Source organism: Nicotiana tomentosiformis, chromosome 11 (genome assembly GCF_000390325.3).
Source record: "Nicotiana tomentosiformis chromosome 11, ASM39032v3, whole genome shotgun sequence".
NCBI lineage: Eukaryota > Viridiplantae > Streptophyta > Magnoliopsida > Solanales > Solanaceae > Nicotiana > Nicotiana tomentosiformis.
In genome coordinates this window covers 118,291,476-118,318,413 of record NC_090822.1, presented here as the reverse complement: position 1 = coordinate 118,318,413, position 26,938 = coordinate 118,291,476, and the positions used below count along the sequence as shown (strand labels likewise).

The window sequence follows — 26,938 nt, the reverse complement described above, 5'->3', positions numbered from 1 at the left end:
GCTTGTTGTGAGATACAACAGTGACCCAATCATTCCATTATATAGTTTCTATTCAACACGTTTCCCTTCTTCATCAAGGTCCAGCTTTGTCGCAATGGCAATGGGAGTGTCAATGGACTTAGAGGATTCTATGTTGAATTTCTTCAGTAGTTCCTTGATGTATTTCTGCTGATGCATCCTGGTTCCAGTAGGTGTTTGCTTGATTTGCAACCCCATGAAGAAGTTCAGTTCACCCATCATGCTCATTTCAAACTCATTCCCCATCATCTCAGCAAATTCCTTACACATTGCTTCATTAGTAGCCTCAAAGATAATGTCATCCATATATACTTGCACAATCAGAACATTCTTGCCTTTGCTCCTCAGAAACATAGTGTTGTCCACCTTTCATCTTACAAAGTTGTTGGTTAAGTGGAATTTTGAGAGTCTTTCATACCAAGCTCTTGGAGCTTGTTTCCGTCCATACAGGTCTTTGTCTAACTTGAACGCATAGTCAGGGAATTCTTCACTTTCAAACCCAGGAGGTTGTTTTACAAACACTTCCTCTTTCAGATAACCATTCAAGAATGCACTCTTTACATCCATCTGATACAAGGTGAACTCTATGTGTGCAACAAAGGCTATTAGCATTCTTATAGCTTTTATTTTAGCTACATGTGCAAACGTCTCATCATAGTCAATGCCCTCCTCTTGATTGTATCCCTGAACCATCAGTCCGACCTTGTTCCTTATGGTATTTCCTTGTTCATCCAGCTTGTTTTTGAACACCCATCTGGTACCTATGACAGCTCTGTTCTTGTGTCTTTGTACCAAGTTCCAAACATTGCTTCTTTCAAACTGATTTACCTCATCTTGCATGGCTATAATCCAATCTGGATCCTTTAGAGCTTCCTTGATGGTCTTAGGTTCAACCTATGAGAGAAATGTTGTGAATGCACATAGATTTCTCAAAGATGACCTGGTTTGCACTCCTGCATTTGGATCAGAGATGTGTTCTCAAGAGGATTTGAACTTTGATATTTCCATGGTCTGATCTGCATACCCAGAGATGATTCACCCAAGGAGTGACCCAAAGGAACAAGTTCAGTAGGTATAGCTTCATCAGTCTGGTTAGCAGCCAGAGTAGTTCTCTCTTCTTCTTGTTTCTCATGATCATTGTCAATTTCCTTGTGGTCTCCGGATCCATCTTCAGATTGAGGTTCAAATTTCTTAGGAGCTTCATCACCAGTGAGTCTTATGTCATAGTTTTCATCCTACAAACCTTTCTCAGCCAAATTATTAGATTCATCAAAAATAACATGAATATTTTCTTCTACACACTTAGTTCTTTTATTAAAAACTTTATAGGCCTTACTATGTGGAGAGTAACCTAAGAAAACTCCCTCATCACTTCTGTCATCAAACTTACCTAGAGTTTCTTTGCCATTATTATGCACAAAATATTTGCACCCAAATGCTCTCAGGTGAGTGATGTTGGGCTTTCTCCCTCGAAGTAACTTATAGGGAGTTTTCTCAAGAATAGATCTGACCATGTATTTGTTCAGCAAGTAACAAGTAGTATTGACTGCCTCAGCCCAGAAACTCTTATGCAGTCCATCAGCAATCAGCATGGTCCTCCCCATATCTTCTAGGGATCTATTATTTCTTTCTATAATTCCATTTTGTTGAGGGGTTATAGGTGCAGAGAAATTATGATCAATACCATGTGAGTTACAGAACTCAAGGAATTTGGAATTTTCAAACTCAGTTCTATGGTTTGTTCTTATTCTTAATACATTGCAACCCAGTTTGTGTTGAATTATTTTGACAAATACACAGAAAACATCAAAAGTTTCATCTTTTGATCCCAAAAATAGAGTCCACGTATACCTTGAGAAGTCATCTACAATGACAAAAACATGCCTCTTACCTCCTCTGCTCCTCACTCTCATTGGTCCACATAGGTCCATGTGAAGGAGTTCCAGAGGTTTGGAGGTGCTAACAACCTTTTTAGATTTAATAGATAACCTTACATGTTTTCCTCTAACACAAGCATCACAAACCCTGTCTGAGGAGAACTCAACTTTTGGTAGACCAAGTACCAAGTCCTTTGCTGCCAACTTGTTGAGTTGAGAAAGACTGGCATGACCCAGTCTTCTATGCCATAGCAGTGGGTCATCTTCCACTACACTTAAGCATGTGTGCTCACTCTGAGGAAGAGACATAATAGATATCTTGTAAACATTGTTATGTCTCTTACCTTTTAATTCAACTTCGTCAGTATCAAGCTTAGTGACAATACAGATTTTGGAATTGAATTTTACTTTGTATTCTTTATCACACATTTGAGAGATGCTAAGAAGATTTTGTTTAAGTCCTACCGCATAATACACATCTTCTATAGCATGAGAGAGTGACTTACCAACCTTGCCAATACATGTTATCTGGCCCTTCTTCCCATTTCCAAATGACACACTCCCTCCTTGGAAGGCTGTCAGTAAGAGAAAGTTTTTCTTTTCTCCAGTCATATGTGTTGAGCATCCACTATCTAGATACCAGTCTTGATTGTTACCTCTCACTTTAGCCTGCACCAAAAATCACAAGTTAGTCTTGGGAACCCAGACAAGCTTGGGTTCCTTTTTGTTTGAAAAATGATGAATCGGATCTTTTCTTGCCCCGAAAGGAAGAGGATTAACAGCTAATTTCTTATTAACCTTAATCCACTTAGTATGGACAAAAAGGCTTTGCTTTTGGTTCCTCTTCCTTCTTCACATTTTTAGCAAGACCAAAGGTATTTCTAAACTGAGCATGAATTAAGGCAGGACAAGTATCTCTAAAGTGTCCTACCTTTTCACAATGAGTGCACATTTTATTATTAGAAATCCTATATACTTTGGATCAAACTTGGGAACAGGTTTTTTGTAGCCAATTCTTGATTTGTTAGAGCTGCAGTTTTCATTCAGCCAATTCAAGGCATCTGAAGATCTATGTCATTTGAGTCTAGATAGTTCATAATTAGCTTTTTTAGATTTTCTTGCAGGACTTTATTCCAACATTCAGCGTCACAAAGATTATCTTTAGCCCTTTTTAATTCCTTTTCAAGCTTATCCTGCAGATCTCTCATTTTTCCCTTACCGTGTATATCAGGAGACTTCTCATTTTTAGAAGTGAGCTCAAGAACCTGGTTCTTAAGGTCTTTGACCTATCCTTTTAGATTAGCTTTGTCAGATTCAAGCTCTTTGAGATCAAGTTTGACATATAAAATATTGCTTATTAAATGATCATTTCCAGCACTCATTTTATCCATGTCACTCATCATGGTCACAATTATGGCCATCAGTTATTTTTTAGACATAGCATGAATGTTTTCTTTTAAGTTAGAGATACTTACCTGATTTGTTTCATCTTCAGTTTCTGAATCACTCATGGCCATCATTCCAATCACTTCTTCTTCTTTTTGGCTTTCTTCAATCGCCATCAGTGTTACTTCGATGTCTTCATCTCCAAAGTTAGTTTTCAAGGTCCTCCATATATCATGGTCAGAGATACAAGAGGACACTTTGTAGATAATATTTCTGGGCAAGCTTTTGTAAAGCAGGTCCTTTGCTTTAGCATTTTTCTGGACTAGCTGACGATCTTCATCATCGTATTCCTCTTCTCTCTTGTTGTACTTGTTACCTTCACCATCCATTTTGGTCAGGAGAATTGGTCCATGACTGACGATTACCCATAGGTCAAAGTTAGTGGCCTGAAGGAACGTTTCCATATGCAACTTCCATTCATCATAGTGATGTCCATCAAATAGAAGAGGTCTTCCAATGTGCATTCCAAGCTGTACTGGAGGCTCTGTCTCCACTGCCTGATGTTCATCAATTACAGCATAGATACTTATAGCCTCATCCTCATTTTCTTCCTCTTTATCACTTTCACTGTCCACATATGCTGCCAAGAAGGCCTGCTTCATTGCTTCAGTGAATCCTTTACCTAGGATTTTTCCTTTGTTGGAACCTTTTTCTCTCATCTTCTCCTGTTTCTCATTTTCATCTCGTTCTTTCCTCCACTCAATTTCTCACATTGGGAAGTCCTTGACCATGTGATCTAGCTTGCTACACTTATAGCACTCATAATAAGTAGCTTTGTCAATCTGCTTAGGCTTACCACTGGTCTCTCTCTTAGATGCATTTTTGGAGTTCTTCATTAACCTCTTGAACTTAGCAAACATTGTTAGGTCAGGATCATCATTGTCTGATTCATCTTCCTAAGACGCTTTAAGGACCAAGGCCTTATCCCTCTTTGGTTCTTCCTTGCGCAGTTTTATCTTTCTCATCTCATGAGTCTTTAAGTTTCCAACCAACTCATCAAATGAGATTTTGTCCAGTTCCTTGGCTTCCTGAATTGTTGTGACTTTTGATTCCTATGAAGCTGGAAGGATCCTCAGAACTTTACTGACCAACTCTTCTGAGGTAAACACTTTTCCAAGTGATTTCAGTTTATTAGTTATTATGGAAAACTTAGTCATCATCTCCTGGATGGGCTCAAACTCTTTCATGGAGAAGAGCTCATAGTTCTCTCATAAGTAGTTATATCATTGATCTCTTCACTTGGTTTGTTCCTTCATGAGCAGTTTGGAGTGCATCCCATATCTCCTTTGCATTAGAGCACGCAAAAATTCCGTTGTACTCATCAGGACCAAGTCCACAGATAAGGATTTTCTTAGCATTTGCATTCTTCTCCATCATTCTGAAATCTGCTGCCACAAATTCAGAGGGGTCCTTAGGAATTGTTTCATTTTGTACATTTTTTTTAGTAGGAGTCAATGGGCCTTGGTTCACTATAGTCCATAGTTCATAGTCTTCAGCTGTCAGGAAGTCTTCTATTCTTGATTTCCACCAACTGTAATATTTTTCATTGAACAGGGATGATCTGGTAGTTGATTGTCCTTCATTAGTTCCGGGTGGAGCACTCATCTTGCTTCCAAGATCTCTCTAGGTGTTAGCCGTATGTGTGAGAGAACCTGCTCTGATACCAATTATTAGTTTGAATGCCCGTATAAATTACTAAAGAACTTGATTCTTTACCGTATTCCTTAAACGTGAAGTAAAATAAGCAGTAAAGTAAATACAATAATTTTTATGTGAAAAATCACCCGGTTCAAAAGGTGCAAAAACCACGACCTACTGCGTAAGATTTTCAACTTCAACTCCACTAGAACAATAAGCCAAAATGTATCAATTACAAGGCTGTAATTCAACACTCTCCAGTACTCCTACTACGACTATTTGATTTACAAGTTACTCTAACTTGTAAAGTAAACACCCACTCCAACTCACTAATTGTTTGTGTCACTTTGATTACAACTCAATTTTTTAAAACATATTCACTAGACTGACTCAAGAAGAACACAACACGAGTACTCGACTACAGTGTACAAAATATAGTTCTTCAGTTGATATGTGAAAAGATAATCTCAGAAGTCCAAAATAGATAGTATTTAAATGCCTGGACTTCAAGATCTTCTAGGAGTCCTATGCATAGTCAGCTTCTAGTTTGATAGGACTCCTACTGTTCCAAGGACTCCACAAGTTTTGAGATTCTTGTCTCTTACTGATTTATTCGTATCTTCTTGGGCAACAACCCTATCACATGTAGCAGCCTTATTCCACCAAACTCGGACCTGGATAACTTTGAGATAAAGTTATTGTCTTGCACAGACGTTCAATCATCAACCTGAGGAGTTGATTCTTAGAACAGTTAAGCAGCTACATTGATGACCTGGTTCTTCGAACATTGTATCTAAACAAACTTTGTTAATCATCAAAATCTCAATACTCAACATTGTTGTTGTAAAATTGGCACTCAAATGATAGCGTTAGGCTAATAGGTTTTTGAGAGTATGAGAAAGTTGCAGAATTGAAAATCAAGTTTGGATTTTTTTAATTTATGTTGGCAACATGTTTTTCTTTTATGCTTGTTGATTACTGGACTTTAAATGAGAGATTTTGTTGTAGGGCTGTAGTAATTCTTTTGTAATGTATAATGTACTTCCTGAGGAGCTTCAACCTAAAAGACAAGCAAGATTTTTATTACTCCTATTTCTTTTCTTTAGTTACTTCTCCCTATTTACTGAATGATCTTTTTGATTCTAGCTTTGGAATGGAAAAACTTCCGGTAGGATCGCTTTTTCCTATAATGAGCCCTACGCGGCGCGATTAGATACCAACAAAAAAAAAAAGAAAAGGTCCTTTAGTTAGAATGCTTATTTGGCGCAGAATTTTGGGCATAGCAGTATGTAATCATGTTTCTCACAGTGAACAAAGAATAGGGCTAAAAGCAGACTAACAAGCTACAAAATTATTCAGCTTTTAATGGATATGCTTTTTTGTCCAAATGTCTAGAAATTCAAAGCACTTTTTTGACATATATCAATTTGGTTGTACATGCATCACAATCATTTCATACAAAATCCTTGTTGCAAAAGAAAAAGTCCTAAATTATCCCTTGGATTTGAACTACCGGTAAGAATGCAGTTGTGCGTGTTATTTAAATGGAGAAGAGTAAATGGCGAGTCATTATCCATCGAGTTTCATTATAAATTATAAAATCTAATTTATGATCCAAGAATTTAGGAATATTGGTATTTAGTCCTCTAATAGTTTAGGGCTTTATGAACTTGATGATAATACAAGTCGCCCCTTAATTGATGGTTATCTTGCCTCTCCATTGTTAAATTTATTTACGGCATCTCAAACAATATAACTAAAGTAGTTAAAAATTAAAGCAAGAATGCATATAAGTTACATGGTTAGGTGAATGCATATATGTTACATATATTTATTGGCTTAGTGTGAACAATGGATGTGAGTAAGTTTTTACCCCTCTTCAACCCTTTCTCTTCGAGGAAAAAACTTACTTTCACTTGGTGTTTATACCAAACTAATAGATACTTGATATGTATTTATATATAAATAATTTCTCAACTTATTTTTTCACCCAAACCCTGGTAACCTAAAGTAAAAAAATATAAAAGCATGTTGTATACATTAGCTCCAGATATACGATGTAAAAATGATATTTGATGCATAACAATCTCAAAAGTATGATAAACAATGGGCTCCTAAAAATGATCTTTGGCTTGAGTTTGAAAATTAATTTCATGAATCACAAGTACAAGTTTTAATTATCTATTATAAGTTTGAAAGATAGAATATAATTTTAAAAATAATATCAAAGTAATCGGACCACACAAACTGAAAGCCAAAAAGTATAAATCGAACCATACCGAATTTATTTTAATATGATATTTTATAACATTTTCAAATACCAAAAACTAAAATTATCGAATTGATTTTTTTTTAAGTTGTACCATAAATTAAAGAGATAAATTAATAAATAAAGAGAGAAATGTATTGCTTGATAATTATGTGTACCAACGTTAATTTTTATAGCAAAATTATATCCCCTTTTCATGACAAGGGTTCGGAAATTTGTATTTTAAAATCCAAAAAAAAGAATTTATTACTTAATTTTAAATTCTTAAATGACATAAGAAAAATTGCATGCAAGTCCAATTACAAAAAAGGTAGAAAAGACAAGGATGATCATATAAATATTTTCGATAACAAATAAAATATTTCGAATAGAAAATCTACTTCAAAACCAAATCTTGTAAAAAACAAATTTTATCGGACTCTTCATAAATATAGTCCATCACATATTTAATATATATTCTTATTCCTTTTCCGAGTCTAATAGTAGAGTTTATCTTAAAATGTTAATTGATTAGCGTCTTTTAGTGCCAATCAGCTAGTTAGTGGTTATTTGGGAGTGAATTTCTTTCTCACTCTACTCCTAAGCTTTACATCTAAGACTTCTAACATATATCGGGTGATTATTGCTTTTTCAAGAATAAACTTATAGTCCTTGCATGTTTATAGTAAAGATAAAGTCTTTTTGATTATGATTACCCTCACTCTAATAATAAAAGTTATGGTGTGAGCTACCATTAAATCATAAGCTAAAGCGAATCGAAATATAAAACTTTCTAAATATAAAAGGAAAGCTAAAATCCAAACCATTGGCTTGATAAAATTCGTGGCTTAATTAAAGCCAAAATGTAATAAGTGGCTTGAGTTTATACTAATAAGATTGGTATATCTTTTTATTTGAAGTTGTTTATAATGGTAGTGTTCGATCCATCTTACACAAATCTGTACCATTCATGAAAAACATATGTAGTATTTTAAGAAACAATAATCAAGGTTAACATAATATTTTTTATAAAATAATTTTATCCATTTTGAATAGTTCAAATTTATTTGAAGTAAAAAAAAATGCTTTGTATGTGTATTTTTTGGTTGGGTGTCAGAAAATACCAGATTAATTAAAATTCAATACACCTACTGTGTTGGTCGGTTTTTAATATCCACCAATATTTTTCGTCCCCCCCAATTCAATCAGTTTTTGATCGATAATCATATAAAACCGACCTTATTGAGTTGGTTTTTCGATCAGAAATGACCCTTTTCTTAATAATGAAATTTATTGCTTGATATTTGTATGCATCTGCGTTAATGTTTTCGTTGCATTATATTCTTATTTTCATGGCAGTGTTCGAAAATTTGTATTCCATAATACCAAATATATATATATATATATATATATATATATATATATATATATATTACTTGATTTGGTAAATTCCCAAATAACATTAGTAAAATACGCAAGACCAATCACATAAGTGCAGGTCATTTATGCTTGATATTTATATTCACGCACGTTAATTTTTTCATAGTATTATATTCTTGTTTTTTCATGGCAGTGTTCGAAAATTTGTATTCCATAATCCAAAAAAAAAACAATTTATTACTTAACTTGGTAAATTCTTGTGTTATCCATATGCAAGACCAATCACACAAAAAAAAAGGTTAAAAAAAGAAAAGAAAAGGGGATGATTATTTTTCGGTAACAGATAAGATTCTATATAAAACAAAATCTACCCTAAATCTTAACAAATTTTATCGGATAGCTTAGATTTATAGGACTCTAAGATAAATAGAGTTCATGTCAAAGTTATTTTCCAAGTGGATTCCTTCTCGTAGTCTAACAATGGAGTTTGATGAGCAAACCAAGGCGAATTCTCAAAACCCTAAAATTCAAGAATTAGAAAAACAAAAACAAGTAGAAGATGAAAAGGGTTTGATCATAGTAAAACAAAATTACAATATGATAAGTGAGATTAGTAGAGTTAATTACGTTGATGATAGTTTTGTTTTTCCACCTGGATATCGTTTTTGTCCACAAGACGAAGAGCTCATCATTCATTACCTTAAGAAGAGAGTGATGAATGAACGTTTACCACATGACAAAATCAAGGAGGTTAATCTTTATAAATATAGCCCTCAACAACTTTCAGGTTATTTTTTGTTTTTCTTAATCTTTTTTCATTAATTAATCTCTTACAATAAAATAATCATGTTTAGTTTCTTGTATGTTTCACTGAGTATAGCTTTAATTAGGGTTTGTGTATATTAAACTTAAACTTCATTCATATAGTTTAACTTTTTCTGATGCACGTAGTGATGAATTCAGAATTTAGAATAAGGTTATATACTATTTTTAGAAGCAATGGATTCGAACGATCTATTGCGTCTACTCTAATTTGTCAGTGTTTGACACTAACAACTTGTGATTAGAGTTTGTTGTTTCACTTGGATCCTAGATATCTTTAGTTTCTTGTATACCTTTAGTTTTCGGGTTTATATTTAGTAAAATATTGAATCTGACAGACTATTTTTGTATAATTTTTGTGTAACAATCCCTTATATTTATCATCAATGTAGATTCTTGACACTAGAAGTTTATTGTTTGCGTGTATCCTGCATTTTCTCTTATATTGAATGTTAATCTATGTTTTTGGATTGCTCAATGATATTGTAACAGATTTAATTTGAACCCTAATTAATCACGCATAAATTCTACTTTTGTTGTTTATCCTACTTAATTAGGTTTTATCCATTCTCTATTGTAGAGAAGTGGTTTAGTTCTTTTTGTATGATCTATTAGGATACTATATATTTTTTATGTGGTTTAATCTAATTGAATTTTGTATTACTCTATAAGCATACATAATTGTCTTCTTCTTTTCTTTTCCTTTTTATTTCTTTTTTGAAACTAAAACTATTGTTTACTAGTACTTGAGATTAAAAGACTTAGAACTGTTTTGTTTCGAGAAAGTTGTTTTGCTTGAAAATTGAACAAACCTCAACCAAATAAAGACACCATTTTCATCTATCCTTAAACTTCTTATAAGGTCGTTTGCATACCTTTTGTTTCGTTTAATTTACATTTTAAAATTTCCATACTTTGTATTACTAATATCAAGAGTACCATCATATTATTGCATTATGACTTTTACTTCTTGGATACTCAATGTTGGAGTATGCTATACTTTGACGACTCTTCATAGTTAATTCATTAAAAGTTACTGTATCAGTTCAATTTACGTGAACATATTTCCTTTTAAGTCTGCGTCAAAAAGAATAATTCATTTTCTTATTTGAAAATACTTTTATGCAATAATTTATAGCCACACAAAATATATGTACCTCATTTTACACCACAAGTTCAAAAATTCTCTCTTTTCTTATACTCTCTGCCCAGTCAAATAGGTTCACGTAAATTGAAACGGAGGGAGTATAAACTCTGAATTTAACATTTTAATTTTCTCATTTACCTATCGAACATAATTCATAGCTGATCTTTTTTTGTTTTGATAAGAGGGAAAACCCGCAGTCACTATAATCTCTGCCACAACCTCTGCCCTTCGGGTGAGCACTTTGTGCACATTGGGTAAACCTTCCATGTGTAATAGCCTGCAAACCACACAGGGTATGTAAACCGCACTAGGCAAGCCCTGTGTGACAGGCTCAACCCAAAAGGCAATAAGTGGAGATTCGATATCAGGTCATCCATATCGATGACCACCCTCCAAATCAACTGGGCATCTTTGTTTCCACTTTCTAAGTTAATGATCTCATTTTTTTTCATGTGTAACATGTAAACAGAGAACTATTCAATGTTGGGAGAAAAGGAATGGTACTTTTTCACTCCAAGGGATCGTAAATATCCTAATGGTAATAGGCCAAATCGAGCAGCAGGAAAAGGTTATTGGAAGGCTACTGGAGCTGACAAACCTATAAAGCACAATGATGTTAAAGTTGGATTTAGAAAGGCCTTAGTTTTTTACGAAGGTAAACCTCCCAAAGGCGACAAAACAAATTGGATTATGCATGAATTTCGAGTGAATGAATCTCGCAGGCTCAAAAGACACGCACAAGACATGAGGGTAAGAATATTATTTTTCATAAACTTTCAGTTTCAGTTAGTTTCAATAGTATTACTCCAACTTAGATTATGAGTAGGACTAGCTAGCTAGAAACAAACGAGGATTTATCGAAAACAGTCTCTTGTCTGAACAATGTAGCTAACCTTCTCAAATCTCGCTTGTGAGATTACACCGGGTATATTGTTGTCGTTGTACTAGCTAGCTAGAAATTCCAGATTCTTAACTTGAAATATTTAAGTGGGTATTAGGAGTTTTATTTAACTATAAAGTGAGTCTACAAATAAACTTTTTCAACCTTTCTGTTTCTCTTTTTCCTTTTTTGGTCTGTTACTATTTATTAAGGTTTAAGTTATACGCGTTGAGTAAAAAGCTTTTACATTTTAAGTATAATTTAACCTTTGTAGCATGTTATCAACTTTCTTTTCGAAGTTATTAGATCATGTAACTTAACCTAATGGTGAAAAAATATACAAAGTACACATAACACTTAAATTCATTTACGATATGCAAATATTTAGATGAAATTCACAGTTCTTTATAACCGAGGACATGGTGAAAAAATATGCAAATACCGAGTACATGACCCTCGATAGAAAGCTGTGGAAGTCGAAAATTAGGGTGATGGTTTGATGGACAGTCTAGAGTTTTGCCTTGTCTTACCCAGTAGTAGTAGTACTAGTCGGGTACGTTCCTATTCCTAATCCCTTGTTTCTATACGGTATATTAGTATTAGCAGTAGGATTGACACTATTCTTGTAGTTTCATATCCCTGGATCTCTGTCATTATTCTTTGTATTATTTGCTTACATTGTCTTATTACATTGTTGTTGTTATTGTTTCTCTATTATATTTCTCCATCTTTTTACGTTCTTGAGCCGAGGGTCTTTCGGAAACAGCCTCTCTACCTTCATAGGTAGGGGTAAGGTCTACGTAAACACTATCATCCAATCCCCATACCCCACTAGTGAGATTCCAATCAGTTATTGTTGTGGTCACAGTTCTTTTATAAAGTAACTTTTTTTTGTTGTTGCAGCTCGACGATTGGGTTTTATGCAGGATTTATAAGAAAGTTGACAAGTCGTTCAAGAATGCCCGAAAGGAACACGAGCAAGACGATACAAGCATAAGTTGTTCTTCTATTGGTAAGGTGGAGAATTGTGACTACGAAGGAATTACAGATTCATATGAAATTGCGAGACAAAATTTAAAATTACCTCATCATTATGATATCACTTTCGACGATCCTGGTTTTAACATGGATTATAACAAATACAGTATAGATAATTTTTCCCATTTTGGACCAAGATCAAACTATGGTATACCTCTTCAACCATCATTTTCTCCTGGAAATATCTTTTGGGATCAAAAAGGATATCAAGAAAACTGCAACATCTTGCCTATGCATTTCGACGTCAATAACTTTTATCAAGATTCTTATGATGAAATTCAATCCCAGAATATTCTTGATAGTGTTCTTGATGAGAACTCATCGATCTATAAAGATTGATCCTATATTGATCGTCAATAATGAGGTTAGGCTTTAGAATTTTAGATTAAGACCTTAATTATAGCTAGTTCATTAGCTTAATTCCACTGTTTTTTAAGATAGTACTAGTTTTTGCGACTTCCTGATTGAAGTTGGTTTTGATGTTTGACTGTTTAAATATTAATTTCTTTCGTCTTGTGCTATAGTTATATCTCTTTTTTTTAAATCATTTGCTATATTTGTTATTAATTTTGTGTTATTATTATACCACTAATTGATCTTCTTATATTGGAGATTTGTGCGTAACATATACTTTGCTTTATACGGTTTATTTGGTTTTTAATATTCTAATCTGATTTTAACAAGTTTTCTGATAAAAAAATGATTTTATTAATCAAAATCAATAATTGATTATACGGTTTTAAATCACATTTTTATCTTTACTCACTTACATTTCTCTAATGGAATTAGTTATATAAAAATGATTATCTAAGTATTATATTTGATCAGTTCTATAGTCGAAACAATCAGGATATACTTTATGTTATGTAAAGATTGTCTAATCTAGTGTGCTACTCTCTTTTTTCCCTTTTCAATTAAGGAAAAAATCTAATACTTCTAGGTCTACTAGTGAAAACAGTTCTTTTGCATAAATATAATTTGTTGAACTCCTTTAACATAAAAAATAAAAGAAATCAAGTAAAATGGAGAAGGGCGTTTATAATTTGCTTTAGGTCTGACATTATTATTGTTTTTTTCCTATTACAATTCCTGACTCCACCATTGAACTCAACTTGTTCTTAGTGAAAGTTCAACCTAATTTTAAGGATATATCTCTAAAAAAAACTCAAACGCCGCATAAAGAAAAGAAAGAATATATAAATGGTGCAACTTGAAGCACTTATGGATTTGCCAAAAAATAAGAAGAATGAAAACCTTAGCCCACTTGACGAGATTAGATCTAATTCTCTTTCTAATATTTTTGGATTGATAGGAAGCTTTCTTGCTGTGTGATTCTGCCCCCCACTCTGCCAGCAGCCTATGTGTCGATCTATACCCAGTTGATCTACCGCTATTTTACTTTGCACGTTCTGGATAGGCGCGCATCCTCATAGAGTGAGGGGTAGAAAAGATCAATGAAAGACTAGAGCGCGAGCTAGTTGATCTACCGACAAATCCTTGATTTCTTATCCGCGAAGGCAGACTTGGACTCATTGAAGAAAGCACTTGAGGTGAAGACCAGGGGATTAGAAAATATATATATGGTGAAAATGGCAGAAGGGAGGATGCTTTAGCGGTGAAAATGCAAATAACTCTAACAATTATCATTTCTTTGACCAGAAAGGGGCATAAAATTTGACTTTTCGAATATTAGGAATTTAGGAAGTACGGTGTGTGAAATCATTTTGAATTTAATTGTCTTCAAATCCTTTTCTCATTTTTCTTAACATTGTTCAGAACTAAACAACAACAACAACAGATCAGTAAAATTCTACTAATGGAATCTGGGGAGAATAGTGTGTATGCAGATCTTACCCTTACCCCGAATTTTCATCTTTCGGTCTACAGGTTCGAAATTTTACAAGTTCCAAAGTTATGAGTTTAGAGGTTTATGTGTTTGGAAGTTTACGGGTTTAGAAATTATAAAGTTTACGGGTTTGAAATTTCGCGGTTTCGAAAGTTTATGAAATTTGTGAGTTCGAAAGGTTGGTTCGAAAGTTTATGATTTCATGTTTATTGTATCTAAATTATTTATGAATACTCTTGAGAAATTATTTTCCTTAATTTGCGTACCAAACACCGAAAAATGAATAAGATTACTACTTGTTTTCCAAAAAAATATTTTCTTGAAAAACATTTTCTACGGAAAATATTTTCTGTTATACCAAACACTCCCTAAGGTACAGGAGATTATCAGTTTATAAATATACAAAATCGATAACCGAACCGATAAGATATCGGTTATCGATTATCAATCTCGGTTCAGTTATCGGTTTACCCGATAAGATAACTCAATCTAGATTCTAGAGGGAAAAAGTAATGAAGGATAATGTGTATTGTATAAAAATTTGGGAGGGTTACAATAGTAGATAGAGAATTGGGAGAACTGAAAAATTTATATACCTAAGGGTAAAATCATATTTTTATAAAGGTTATTGGGTTATCGGTTAAACCGTTAATAAAATTATATTAAAAAAAAAAAACGAGACCCGAACCGATAACCCAATAGTAAGATAACACTAAACCGTTACCAAACCATTAACCCAATAACCCGATGGCTGATACCAATAACTCAATAAGCTTTTTTTGATTTGGGCTATCGGTTTTACCCGATATATGCCCAGCCCTAGTTCCATCTACTCCATAACAATCAATCTTACTACGTGAACCTTTCAAGGGGGAAAAGTTCTGCTGTGCTTTTTCATTTTGCTCCCCTGAAATGTATCCACTCATGAGCTTTGAAAAATAGCTATCAGCAACTTTTCTTCCAATCCATTGATTGAGGGGAGGAATTTACCTTCATAATTTTCATCCCAACTGCATTTCAACAGGCATCTCTTTACGCTCGACAAAAGTAAATTTAATAAGATAAATTGAATATAAAAAGAGCAAGTTGTTTGAGAAAGGATGTTGCTCCTTTTTGCATCCTAGTATCCTCCCAACAATAGTAGAAGCAAGCAAACTGTAGTAATAGCACAGGCACAGCAGTATCCTACCAACATTAGTAGAAGCAAGCAAACTGTAGTAATAGCACAGAAGTCATAACAGGAAAAAATGGAATGCATTGTCAATAATTCATAAAATTTTCTAACTTTCACCTAAGAAAGTCGCAAGCAGGCCGCAAAATTAATAACAAAAAAAATGTCTTTTCCTGATATTAATCAGACTCACAACTAAAATGCAGTTCAATGGAGCTGGACACTTCGTTTAAAGAGCAAATTTGCTACTTCCCCAGTAAATTTAAGGTTGGAATTTACAAAACAAACAACTCATTACATGGACAAGTTGCACATTCTCCCAAAAGGAAAAAAAAAATCACCAGAACAAAGCAGAAATCTTAAATGCAGCCAAAAGCTGCTGGTAAAACAAACAGGAGAGGGAAGACTACAGCCCACTAAGATGATCTGCAGAATGCACAGGATCTGATAGTAAAAACATCTCCTTAGTGTTTAGGCTACAGAGTTGAAGAAGTTCTAGATTTTCTCATCTTTTCATCTTGTGAAGCAGTAGGTGGTAACGAGGAAGATGAAATCGCGGCATGGTAAGACGAAGATGCTAGCTGAGAAAATGCTGGAACAGCACCACCTGTAAGGTTTCAACCACGGAAAAGCATGTCAAATGGAACAAAATAAGGGAATAGAGACAAGGTTTCCAAACTCACAGTCTAGATAAAATAATAGGTTAACAAAAACGAGTTTTTGTTCCAACGGAGGGAACCTCTTGGATCTCCCTCCTATCAAAGAAACCAACACAAACACAAAGAAGTACAAGCAGACAGAAAATGAAAGTGGAATCCAAGGTTTTCTTTGTCAAAATTCAAATATCCATTATCATCTCATCCTAGTCCAACCAATATGATATGAATAAGGTTCAAATCGGCAAAGGATTCCATGAGACATATCTAGCTGAGGATTGCCACAATTCAAAGTAGTTACGGGAGCAAAGGAAGAAAAAAGGATCATTTCTGCTCCTGCTTGGCATATCCTCTTCAACCTTTCTAAGAACAACTCACGTCCAAAAAATAAATACTATAAATATAAGAACAAGTAAAGGCATATTTATTCAATTTCGTCTTCCAACTCCCATATGTAGTCAAGCCCAGAAAAAGCAAAGCTTCCACCATACAGGTGTCATGAGATAGGCATATTGAGATGAAAAACCTACTTTAAACATCTTAACTACCATTTTCCTTCACCTATACTATTATATGTTTTCCATTTTCCCTAACAAGGGAGGAAATGAACATCGCTTGCTTATACAATACATGTAATTTTAGAAGTAAACAATGCAAACATACATCAAAGAGAGTTGTTAGCTTTAAATTGACGGAAACAATTAAATTCTTCATTTTATATTATCTGTCTCAAAAAATGCACAAGTCTCAAACTGTTCAAAGATTACCAGTAAGGCAGTAACCTCCAACAAGTCACTCAACAATTTGGTTCACGAGTATTAAGCTTATAAATCATTGATCTAACACCGGAAATTAATTTCTGCAACTTTTGGGGATATAATTTATGAAATTAGAAACTGAGAAGAAAAGGAGAAATGATTGACGCAAATTATAGAATTTTTTTATTTAAGAATAATAGTCAGAGAAAATTAGTATGCCTTTGGAAAGGAGTAATGATATTTAGAGTCATTGTAACGAAAGCTTTTCTACTTTATTGGTGCTTTCAGTTTTACATAAGAGAATTAACCATCTTACCAATCTGCCAACACTAAAGCCTATAATTTTCTTCATGTTCTTAGCTTGATGTACTAATGATGAGCAATATAACTTGCTCCCAATTTATGTCGATCCGAAGGCAACGAAAGCCCTAAAATTGTCCAACATCAATGCTACTAAGTACTCTCTTCTAATTATTAAAATATAATGAACGTGCTAAAGTGAATAGGCTATTTCACAGAAGGCTTTAAAAATCTGTAATAGAATAGACAATCTTAAAGGTTTGAAAAAGCAAGTTCAAACCTGCTAGCCCTGCACATGCAGATGAGAAAACTATCACAGGAGGGGCCTGCATAAACAAAAAGAAAAAGTAAAAATATAGCAGGTAAACCACCAATATAAAAGTGAGAGAGACAGACAGCTAAAGAATAGGAACGAGTGAATCAATTCCTTTTTTGTTAGATAAGGTAGTAAATCTATTATATTTTTACTTTACATGTTCTATACTTTTGTCATGTATGTAAATATGCTTTACTATTGCGTAAAACACTTATGACTTAAGGTTGTGTTGATGATAGAATTCAGAAAATTGGCACATTATCTCTCCTAGACTAAAGTCTAGTGCTTTAAAATTTTGCCGTAGCAATGAATGCTAGCATCTATAAGCTTTCGGAGACGTTATTAGAAGTTTCTTCTGGGTCTCCTTAAACATTCACATATTACAGCATAAGGAAGTAGGAAAAAAGAATAACTTACACCAACAAGGAAATGCAACCACATAGGTCCTTTAATCCACCTTCTAACGATCGGCATCACTGCAAGTAGAAGAATGAGATATAAACAGGACTTGTCGGTTAAGATTAACATGATCGTCATACAAGCAACATTGTCACCTCACTGTGGATTCCAGATGCATATAACGCGAGTATAGTACTTAGACAAAAGTTAGCCCTCTCAGATGAACATATCAGTATCTTTTACTCATTTATTTCCACAAAGAATTCAAATTCAAAACGAATGATAGTATGCCGGACCAATACCCAGATGGGTGGCGTTATTTCATTTACAGCATGGTTTGGTTGTCACATGAAGCAGAGCATACAACAACTACAACTAAGTCTTAGTACCAAGCTAATCGGAGAGACGGAGACAGCTATATGAATCCCCAGTATCCATTTGCTCCATATAGAGAAAATTATAATCAACATAAAGCATTTAACCTCACCTCAGGAAAAAAAGTATATAAGTGACACGGAAAACCGGTTAACAAGAAGAATCGCAAATGTTAACCAAATACAGAAAGTAAGTAAGGATGGTCAAAACACAGGTTCATACCATGGTTGAACCCATAGAATGCACTTGTAGTCCCACCAACCGCAGAACCAATCTGAACCATTAAGTAAGTAGTTAAGTAGCGGGGAAAGAGGGATGAATTAGGACAAGCAGATTCAGAGACAAAACAGGCAATTTATGCAATACACTTTCTATTGGCGATTTCATAAAACTTTTAAACGGGGATTTCAGATTTACATTTAACACACTTCTAAAAGTACAGGTACTACTACTATTCTACGTAACTCTCGTATGTTGCAACATTAAAGAATTAAAATTTATATATCAATGCAACTTAAATACCAATATTTCTGGGGTAAATTTCACAAATGGTCATATAACTATGACTTTTTTTCACCAAAGTCATATAAATATGTTTTTTGCACACAAAAATCATAAAACTTTTACTAACTCACACAAAAATCATAGTGACCGGAACACACAACTTTCCAATAGTATTTTTTTCAGTCCAATAAATAATAATTCAATTAAAATAAAAATGACCCAACCCGACCTCACGTCACCTAACTCAATACCCATATATGTAAATTAAAACAATAATAAAAGTGAATCCTCCGAAACACGATACTTCTATCTTTTATTTTATTTTCAAGGTTTTCATTCAAATTGATAGCACTATTGTTTCAAGAGCTCTCTAATTGTCCATACCTTTTTTTTTTTCTAGGTCAGAATCTCACGCATTTGAAACTAAGTTGTTTTGGGGGGAAGGCCTCACTTTTAGTATTATTCTAATTTATGTATAGGGGTATTGGATCGGGATGGGTCAGTCCCCCCGTCCCGATCCAATATAATTGACCGGTCGATCGAAATTAATTGCATTCGCTAGCCAAAAAGTGGATAGAATATGCATATTTATGTATATAATACACATATGCAAAATATATATATATATATATATATATATATATATATATATCACTTGCGGGAAACTCCTTGTCGAGGGCCTGTGCACCCCCGGGATTAGTCGGGTCTCAAAGAGACTCGGACACCCGGTGCAAATCAAAATATATATATATATATATATATATATTATAATTGGGTTATTATTTATTAAACTGATAATAAAAAAATAATAAATGTGGAATAAGAAATAATACCGAAAAGTTGTGTTTTTTGATCAATATGATTTTTATGTGAGAAAACATAGTTATAGGATTTTGGTAAAACAAAATCATAGTGATATGACCTTTTGTGAAATTTACCCAATATTTCTGCTATAAAACCAACTTTAAGTATTCTTCGTATTTTCTTTTCACTGCTACCAGAGTCAGCTCCAACGTTAGAAGTAGTAAGGCTTGTGCCTTAGGCCCCCAAATTTGGGGGACCCATTTTTTTAAAAATAATAGGTTCATAGGTATTTAAAAAATAATATTTAGAACTTTTAACATAAAAGTAGAATTTTTTACAAAAAAAAAAACTTTTTAGATTTATAAATAAAGTAATAATTTGACTTACTTAAAAATGGGTAGATGAATAATTTTTCCAACATTTCAATTTTCCACTTTTTACTACATTAAAAATTTTACTCTATCTTCCTTAATTTGTCCAAGTCAATCTTTCTTTTTCCCAATCTCTTCGTATTTCAAAAACCCCTACATATTTTCTATCTTTCTCTTTCATATTTTTACTCACCTTCTTTCTCCAAGATTTCATTAGTTCAAGTGTTTTCCAATAGTTCTATACTTCTATTGCTCTATAAAATCTTATCTAAGATCAACAATATCTCAATAAAAATTAAATGAGTTGGCTATATTATCAATTGAAAAGGAATTATAAGAGAAAATCGATTATAAAAAGATTATTAACAACTTTGTATCTCAAAAAGTTAGAAGAATATACTTTAAATAAAAGCATATTTTATAACTTTCTTTTTAAAAATTTAGGCATCATATTAAACTTTGGCTTTAGGCCCTGCATAAGCTTGAGCCGCCCTGACTGCTACTAACACAATCAATATGCATGTGCAATTTAACTTGTCTACTCATGGGTAAAAAAAAGTAATATTCACATAATAATTAATTGAAAATCTGAAATCAAACCATAGAAAAGCTATCACGGATTAGAGGGGGAACCGTCCACTGGCTTGTCTCCTGCAAAAATGGAATGAGAGAAACACTCTCATACATATATACATATAATATAATAATAAAGATCTAAACAAAAAAGGAATAGAGAAAGGGTTGTTTTTACCATCTCCTTAGAAAGAGGACCCGCACAGTGCGGGCATCTCATATTACTACTACCACTACCGCTATTATTTTTGTCTCTTCTTTGGTTTGATTCCTTCATCATCATCACTAATTCATCAATTCTACAGAGAATCTCTGCTTTATGCAGTTGGGGCACTGGAGCAACAGGAGTCACCAAATCCTTGCGTTTTGGAGAAGAAGATCACCTAGCTTTTTTTCCCCCAAATTCTCTGGATTCTACGAACTCGTTTAATTTCAAGTATGGGCCTCGGTCCAGTTAAGACCATGAAATTATCTTACCATCTTGCTTCACAACCCTGTAAAGCAACATACCTTAAGTTGCTCCATAATATATAGCCAATGATAGAACGAATGAACGGCCATATCATTTGATACTACTTCTATCAAATTCTGAAATCAAAAAACTACTCGATCCCACGATCTATTTAACTGAGCAACTTCAATACTATAGGTAACTTCATTTGTTGAAATGACATAATTGGCCGAATAAATTAAATAAACCTGAAGGAATTCAACAAGGCAGAGCTTCTGTAACCAGTAAAAATATTCAGAAGAGCAATTGTATTGCTGCAATCCATTAGTATAATTCCACATGAAATTCCAACACTCCAGGTAACTTAGATTTCATTAGATAACCTTATGTATCATGTCATCCTGCAGTGGTTACACTGCATATTCTTTATTTAACCAACGTATTTTCAAAATGCAGGTAGGTTGTCACACCTGCAACATTGAAATGGGACAAAGCCGTTGTCACACCTCCTTTTTACGGGGAAAGGGAGTTTTTCCACTTTAAGTGACATTATTGAAATGAGATTATTTATTTAACTTTTAGAGTCGCCACTTGGAATTGTTTATTACGGTGTTCCAAGTCACCATTTATTTTAAATCTCAATTCAAGGAAAATTGACTCTGTTAAATCTGCGAAACATAGAAGACCGGGTAAGGAATTATGTTAACCCGGGAAAAGGTGTGAGGCATTCCCGGATTCCGTGGTTTTAGCACGGTCGCTTTACAATTACACTCGGCTTAATTATCAGATTATTACATGTTTTAGAACCTATGTGCTTTTTACCTTTACCACTTTTAATTATATAATTTAAACAATTATGAAATTTTACCCAAAAAAAAACAATTATGAAATTTATTTAAAGCAAATCACGATGTCGCACACTTGTTGTACACGTTGCAAGACGTACACATGATTTACAACATGTTCATTATTATTATTTATTTGAAGTTGGTTGGTCAAATCGCATAAATGCGCCCTTGAATTTGGATTTACGTATCATAGTTATGCCACGGGAACCGTACCCACAACCACGATTATTAAATTATTGCTGAAGCGCGCCTAAAAGCAACTAACGTGTTTATGAACACTATCTCTTATAAATTCGAGATATTTATTTTTATGTCTATTTCATCCCCCCTTTTTTCGCGACGAGTCTTGAATTAATTTGGATATACCGCAGTCCTTTCTTTCATTTACGTAATAAACTTTGGATATACCGCAGTCTACATCACTCACTAACAATTACTCTATTTCTACTTATATAATTAATCAAGTAGGGCCAAAGTTGCATTCAATCCCAATTCTTCTTGAATCTTATCAACCCTAAACCAATCCAAACATAACCAAGCAGCTCCTAAAATCTAATTAGCTAAACAAACTTACTGCCATACTATAGAAACAAGCTAATACATCACTCTAACAATTGTATCCAGCACACGACTAAACTCAAAGAAGCAAAAGATTAATATGAACTTATCCAAAAGATTTCAATGAAACTCATAAAGGAAGTACATATCTTCAAGAAAATGGATAAATGAATTAAGACAATGAACAAAGACAAAATAACACCGAAGAGATGGTGTTTCATGGCTGATTTTTGCTGGGTTTGGGGCTGTGTTTTTAAGCCGAGTTTTGGTGAGTTTCAGGACTATTTTGGGGTTGGTTTGGGGTGTTTTGTGGGGCTGTTTTAAGGTGAGTTTACAGCTGGTTTGTGTGGGTTTAAGGTGGAGGATTAAAGCTGTAAAAAGGGACAATTTTCGTGCTCCTCGAGCAGCTACTGCTGCTGCGTTTTTGCTGCTGGAAATTGGTGGTTTTGGGTGACGTTTTCAGCATTTTTTTGGGGCGGTTTGGTGTGAGTTTAGTGACTTTTTCGAGCTGCTTTTAGGGGGATTTCGTGGCTGGAAACTGGTGAGAAGCTGCTCCAAGCACGTGTGATTTTTCACTCCTCAAATAGAATCTCAATTTACCAGAAAAGAACACCGGACTATTCAAGGCAAATCAGAACTCTGCGCATATTACTTCAAACGTTCAAGACATAAAATCGAGATCTAACAACCAAACTTCGAGATTTTTGCACATAACATTAACTACACCTCAAACTAACAACACTTAATGCTCACAGATTGCTCACACGAGACGCAGCATCGGTTTCCATACTTGTTTTTGTCATTATCACTTAGATCCACAGCATGTTCCACGTATCAGTTAAATCAAACACTTCAATCAAAGTTATAACATTGCACCTATGCTAAAACTAAATTTCAACAGATTCAAACAATTGAAGCACATGAACTAGAAGTACATCCAAAATTTCACTACGAATCAGAGAGGAGATACATGATTGAGATATGTATCTGGTCACTTAGGAATCAACCTAAAATTGCCAAATAAAAGCTAGAAAGGAGGAAAAGTTGGAAGTTCAGCTGCAGTTTATTTGCAAAACAGCTTCAATTATTAGTTGAAGTCAACTTGAAAACCCAGGGAAGTGTGAACGAAATCTTCAATGCTCGATTTCACTTCAAGTTCTACTTGAAATCTCTATTTATTTATTTATTTGCGTTTTTTCAGAGCTTTTGTTTTTGTTCTCAGATCTGATCTATGAATTCGAATTCAGCATGTGTGTGTGTGCGTCAATGAATGAGAGAGGTGAGAATGAGCGGGTATATGTAGAAATTGGGCTGGGGCGTAGGTTATATGTAGAAATTGGGCCTAGAAAAATCGGCCGAGCTGCTTAATTGAGGCACATAGCAGCCCCTTTCTTTCTTTCTTTCTTTCTTTCTTCAAATGTCTAAATTAAAACACTTTTTGAAATGATCTTCTAATTTCTAAATTAAAACACTTTCATTTAATCACCCTAATTAGAACTAAATTGTAAAATCGAACTATCTATCTATTTTACCTAATGCTTTACTAATTAATCAATTAGCTAATTAATTATACCTAAAGATGTAAAAACAAAACAAAGCAACTAATGCATTTTTTATGATTTTTATGTATTTTAATAATGCAATTAAAGTCTAAAAATGCAATGAATGCAAGATAAAATACTTTTGGTGATTTTTTATGATTTAAGATATTACTAAGTATGCCTGAGTGCAAATAAATGCAAAAAAAATTAGATTAAAAATAATTAAAATTCTATAAAAATAATTAAAACTATTTTTGGACTATTTTAGGAGTCGTTTCATATATGGGAAAAAATTACGTGCTCAGAGACGTAGAAGGTAACTTTCATCCTTTGGCATTCAGCAAAGGTATATATCTTCATTACTTAATTTTTCAACTCAAACAAATCTGGTATTTTTTTATATTACTAAGGGGATCCAACCATGGGTTCGCAGGTTTAGTAGAACTCAGTACTTAACCTAATAAACATAACTGACTTACACAATAAAATATATCACATCATATAAAGAAATTAAATCATAACCCCAACAGGAAAAAATATGTTGCGAGCTCACTAGATAATTTTAGGATATTCGGGTAATAAGCAAGTTTTCTTCCATTCCCAACTTGTTTATGCTGGGAATTAGTTATGCAGAGAATTGAAAAATCACACACCATCTATGCATAGTTTGGAACCAAAAAAAAAACCTCACATGCACAAAGGAGGAAGAACAATAAGCTCTAAAAGCTTGAGAGAAAAAACGAATATCAGCACCTCATCGTAAATTCTAGAAATGCGATGGAAGCTCAAACCAACTCCACAGACAACCTGGAACAAAGAGTATATTCCATCTTTTAGCTATTCTATATTTTCATATTCACTCGGCATCTTTAGAAAATTGAAAGAAATAAGGGGGGAACAGATCTAGGGTTCAGAATTGAACAGGGATCTTTTGGTTAGTGGAATTTTCTGGAGAAACTACACCTATCATCGACAAAAATAGCTCAAAAACACACAAAAAAAATAAAAAATAAATAAAATAAAAAGCATAAAACTTTTAGCACAAAATAACCGATCAAAATTGAAAAAAATACATCAACAAATTTTAGCTTAAGAATTAAGCAATTACACAATTATAAAACAATAAAAAATAAAATTTGGGCATAAAGAAATCGAATCAATATACCAATTTTAACAACACGAGAGTTGTTCTTGCATTCTTGGCAGCACTTTGGGGAGTTGGGACTAGCACTTATCGACGCTAATGATAACAATACGGGTCAATCTCAGAGAGAGATAGAGAGGAGACGGGAGGAGGGATATTGTAGAGGGAAAAAAATTGTAGCAGAGAGGATAAAGTAAGAAACGCCTAGAACAAAATATTTAACATAGCCAACCCTTTTGTAACGATATTTTTTAGCTTTTATAATAAATGGTTGATATACAAATATAATAATATTTAATATTTAAATATTTTTTAATTATTATTGATAAAAATTATCCAAAAATTAATTATTTTTTCTTTTTAAATGTTATATATACAAAATAAAAATTATTCAAATTTAAAATCTCAAAAGATATACATATTTCACTAGTTAAATATTGAGAAAGCTAATATATTATTAATAAATTCATAACTAAATATATAAAAATTTAAACTCTAAGGCATATATTTTAAAGCTACCTAAAAAAATAAATTCTTTCAAGATTTATGGAATAACTTTGTAATTGTAGCTTGTTTTGTTGATTTATTCTCTTAATAGCGATATAACAACTTGAATTGAAAAAGATTCATGTCTAAATTCTCAGCAAAAAGGTATAGCCTTCCCTTGAAGACAATCTAAGAGCTTAACAGTTGAATTTTATATCTAAATATTTTTTGTAATTTGTCCAATGGAAAAGATATCATGTGCAAATCTTCAAATCTTATATCTTATGCAAGATATAAACTTTGTTTAATGGAAAAAATTGTATGCATATTTTTAAAATTATTATTAGTTATTTTAATGATTTTATATGACTGTTATAGAGGAGTAATTTTCCAAAGAGCGTTCTCCTATAAATATGGATATTGTTATAGGTAAAAAGTTATTATAGAGATAAAATATAACTTAAAAAATCGGTTTTGAGGAAAATTTGACTTTTATACTGAATGATTGTTATATATGGATGCTATTATTTTTCTTTTATAATGAATAATTGTTATATAGGATGTTGTTATAGACAGTTAGACGTTGTATGTAAACGAAGTTGAAAGAAGAAAACGGAGAAAGTGGGTATACGCGTTAGAATGAGGATCAAATAGGCAGTACACGTATCATAAAGAGGACTAAATTACTCACTTACCCCTAAAACATTTAGATTTTGAGAATACAACTGACGTTGCTTTTTGTACAACAGGTTAGAGCCATGTTCGTCCCCTCAAACTCTCATCTATCTATATAAATCTATAACGCTGGGACTTGACACGGTGATGTGGCATATTTATATGGCCAAAAAATTTAATTATTTTTTTTGTTAATTTTTTTGGCTTTTATCCTATTTTTTTAATTTATTTGCTATTTCAAAAAATCCATAAGTCACGTCTTCAAAAATCAAAAGTCAAGTTCTTGGCTCTACTTTCTCATCAAGAAAACAGTTACTATGATAGGCCTTAAAATTTCAAATTAAAGAGAAGATATTCAATAAAATATGTAAAGACACGTGCTTTTAATTTCTGACCGTTACATTTCCTACAAAGGTAAATTAAAAAAAAAAAGGTATCCCGGTGCACTAAGCTCCCGCTTTGCGCGGGTCCCCTTCCCCGGACCCCAAGGGTCTATCGTACGCAGTCTTATCCTGCATTTTTGCAAGAGGCTGTTTCCACGACTCGAACCCGTTACCTCCTGATCACATGACAACAACTTTACCAGTGATGCCAAGGCACCCGTTCTTCCTACAAAGGTAAATGACTACTTTTTCTTTGTTTCTCATTTCTTTTCCTGCAAAGGCTGT

At 33.3% G+C, this 26,938-nt stretch overlaps 3 protein-coding genes across 4 annotated transcripts; 1 reads left to right on the top strand and 2 right to left on the bottom strand.

Annotated features, from left to right (window-relative positions):
* Positions 1 to 4,559: 4,559 nt before the first annotated feature.
* On the bottom strand, positions 4,560 to 4,946 carry LOC138902078 (uncharacterized). Its single transcript, XM_070189889.1, has one exon. The coding sequence runs from the start codon at positions 4,944 to 4,946 to the stop codon at positions 4,560 to 4,562; it is 387 nt and encodes a 128-aa protein (XP_070045990.1).
* Positions 4,947 to 9,028: 4,082 nt separating this feature from the next.
* On the top strand, positions 9,029 to 13,017 carry LOC104098135 (NAC transcription factor 29-like). The gene is made up of 3 exons (XM_009604802.4): positions 9,029 to 9,394; positions 11,046 to 11,326; positions 12,360 to 13,017. The coding sequence occupies exons 1-3, from the start codon at positions 9,043 to 9,045 to the stop codon at positions 12,831 to 12,833; spliced, it is 1,107 nt and encodes a 368-aa protein (XP_009603097.4). The 5' UTR covers positions 9,029 to 9,042; the 3' UTR covers positions 12,834 to 13,017.
* Positions 13,018 to 15,659: 2,642 nt separating this feature from the next.
* Positions 15,660 to 25,339, bottom strand: LOC104098134 (uncharacterized). Of its 2 annotated transcripts, XM_009604800.4 has the most exons (8): positions 25,131 to 25,315; positions 24,719 to 24,772; positions 20,746 to 21,061; positions 20,595 to 20,645; positions 18,538 to 18,589; positions 17,959 to 18,017; positions 17,506 to 17,551; positions 15,660 to 16,118 (listed from the first exon to the last, which is right to left on the bottom strand). In XM_009604800.4, exons 3-8 carry the CDS (start codon positions 20,848 to 20,850, stop codon positions 15,988 to 15,990), a joined length of 444 nt encoding a protein of 147 aa, XP_009603095.1. In that variant the 5' UTR covers positions 20,851 to 21,061; positions 24,719 to 24,772; positions 25,131 to 25,315; the 3' UTR covers positions 15,660 to 15,987. The 2 variants fall into 2 exon arrangements, with proteins under 2 accessions (XP_009603095.1, XP_009603096.1); XM_009604801.4 differs by lacking the exon at positions 24,719 to 24,772 and having other exon boundaries at positions 25,131 to 25,339.
* Positions 25,340 to 26,938: the final 1,599 nt, after the last annotated feature.

Coding starts and splice junctions, on each gene's coding strand:
- LOC104098135 (XM_009604802.4), top strand. CDS start 9,043: ATGTCAAAGTTATTTTCCAAGTGGATTCCTTCTCGTAGTCTAACAATG. Junction 9,395..11,045: donor TAGCCCTCAACAACTTTCAG/GTTATTTTTTGT, acceptor ACATGTAAACAG/AGAACTATTCAATGTTGGGA. Junction 11,327..12,359: donor GACACGCACAAGACATGAGG/GTAAGAATATTA, acceptor TTGTTGTTGCAG/CTCGACGATTGGGTTTTATG.
- LOC138902078 (XM_070189889.1), bottom strand. CDS start 4,946: ATGAGTGCTCCACCCGGAACTAATGAAGGACAATCAACTACCAGATCA.
- LOC104098134 (XM_009604801.4), bottom strand. CDS start 20,850: ATGATGATGAAGGAATCAAACCAAAGAAGAGACAAAAATAATAGCGGT. Junction 20,646..20,745: donor GTCCTCTTTCTAAGGAGATG/GTAAAAACAACC, acceptor CCATTTTTGCAG/GAGACAAGCCAGTGGACGGT. Junction 16,119..17,505: donor TGCATGTGCAGGGCTAGCAG/GTTTGAACTTGC, acceptor GAAACCTTACAG/GTGGTGCTGTTCCAGCATTT.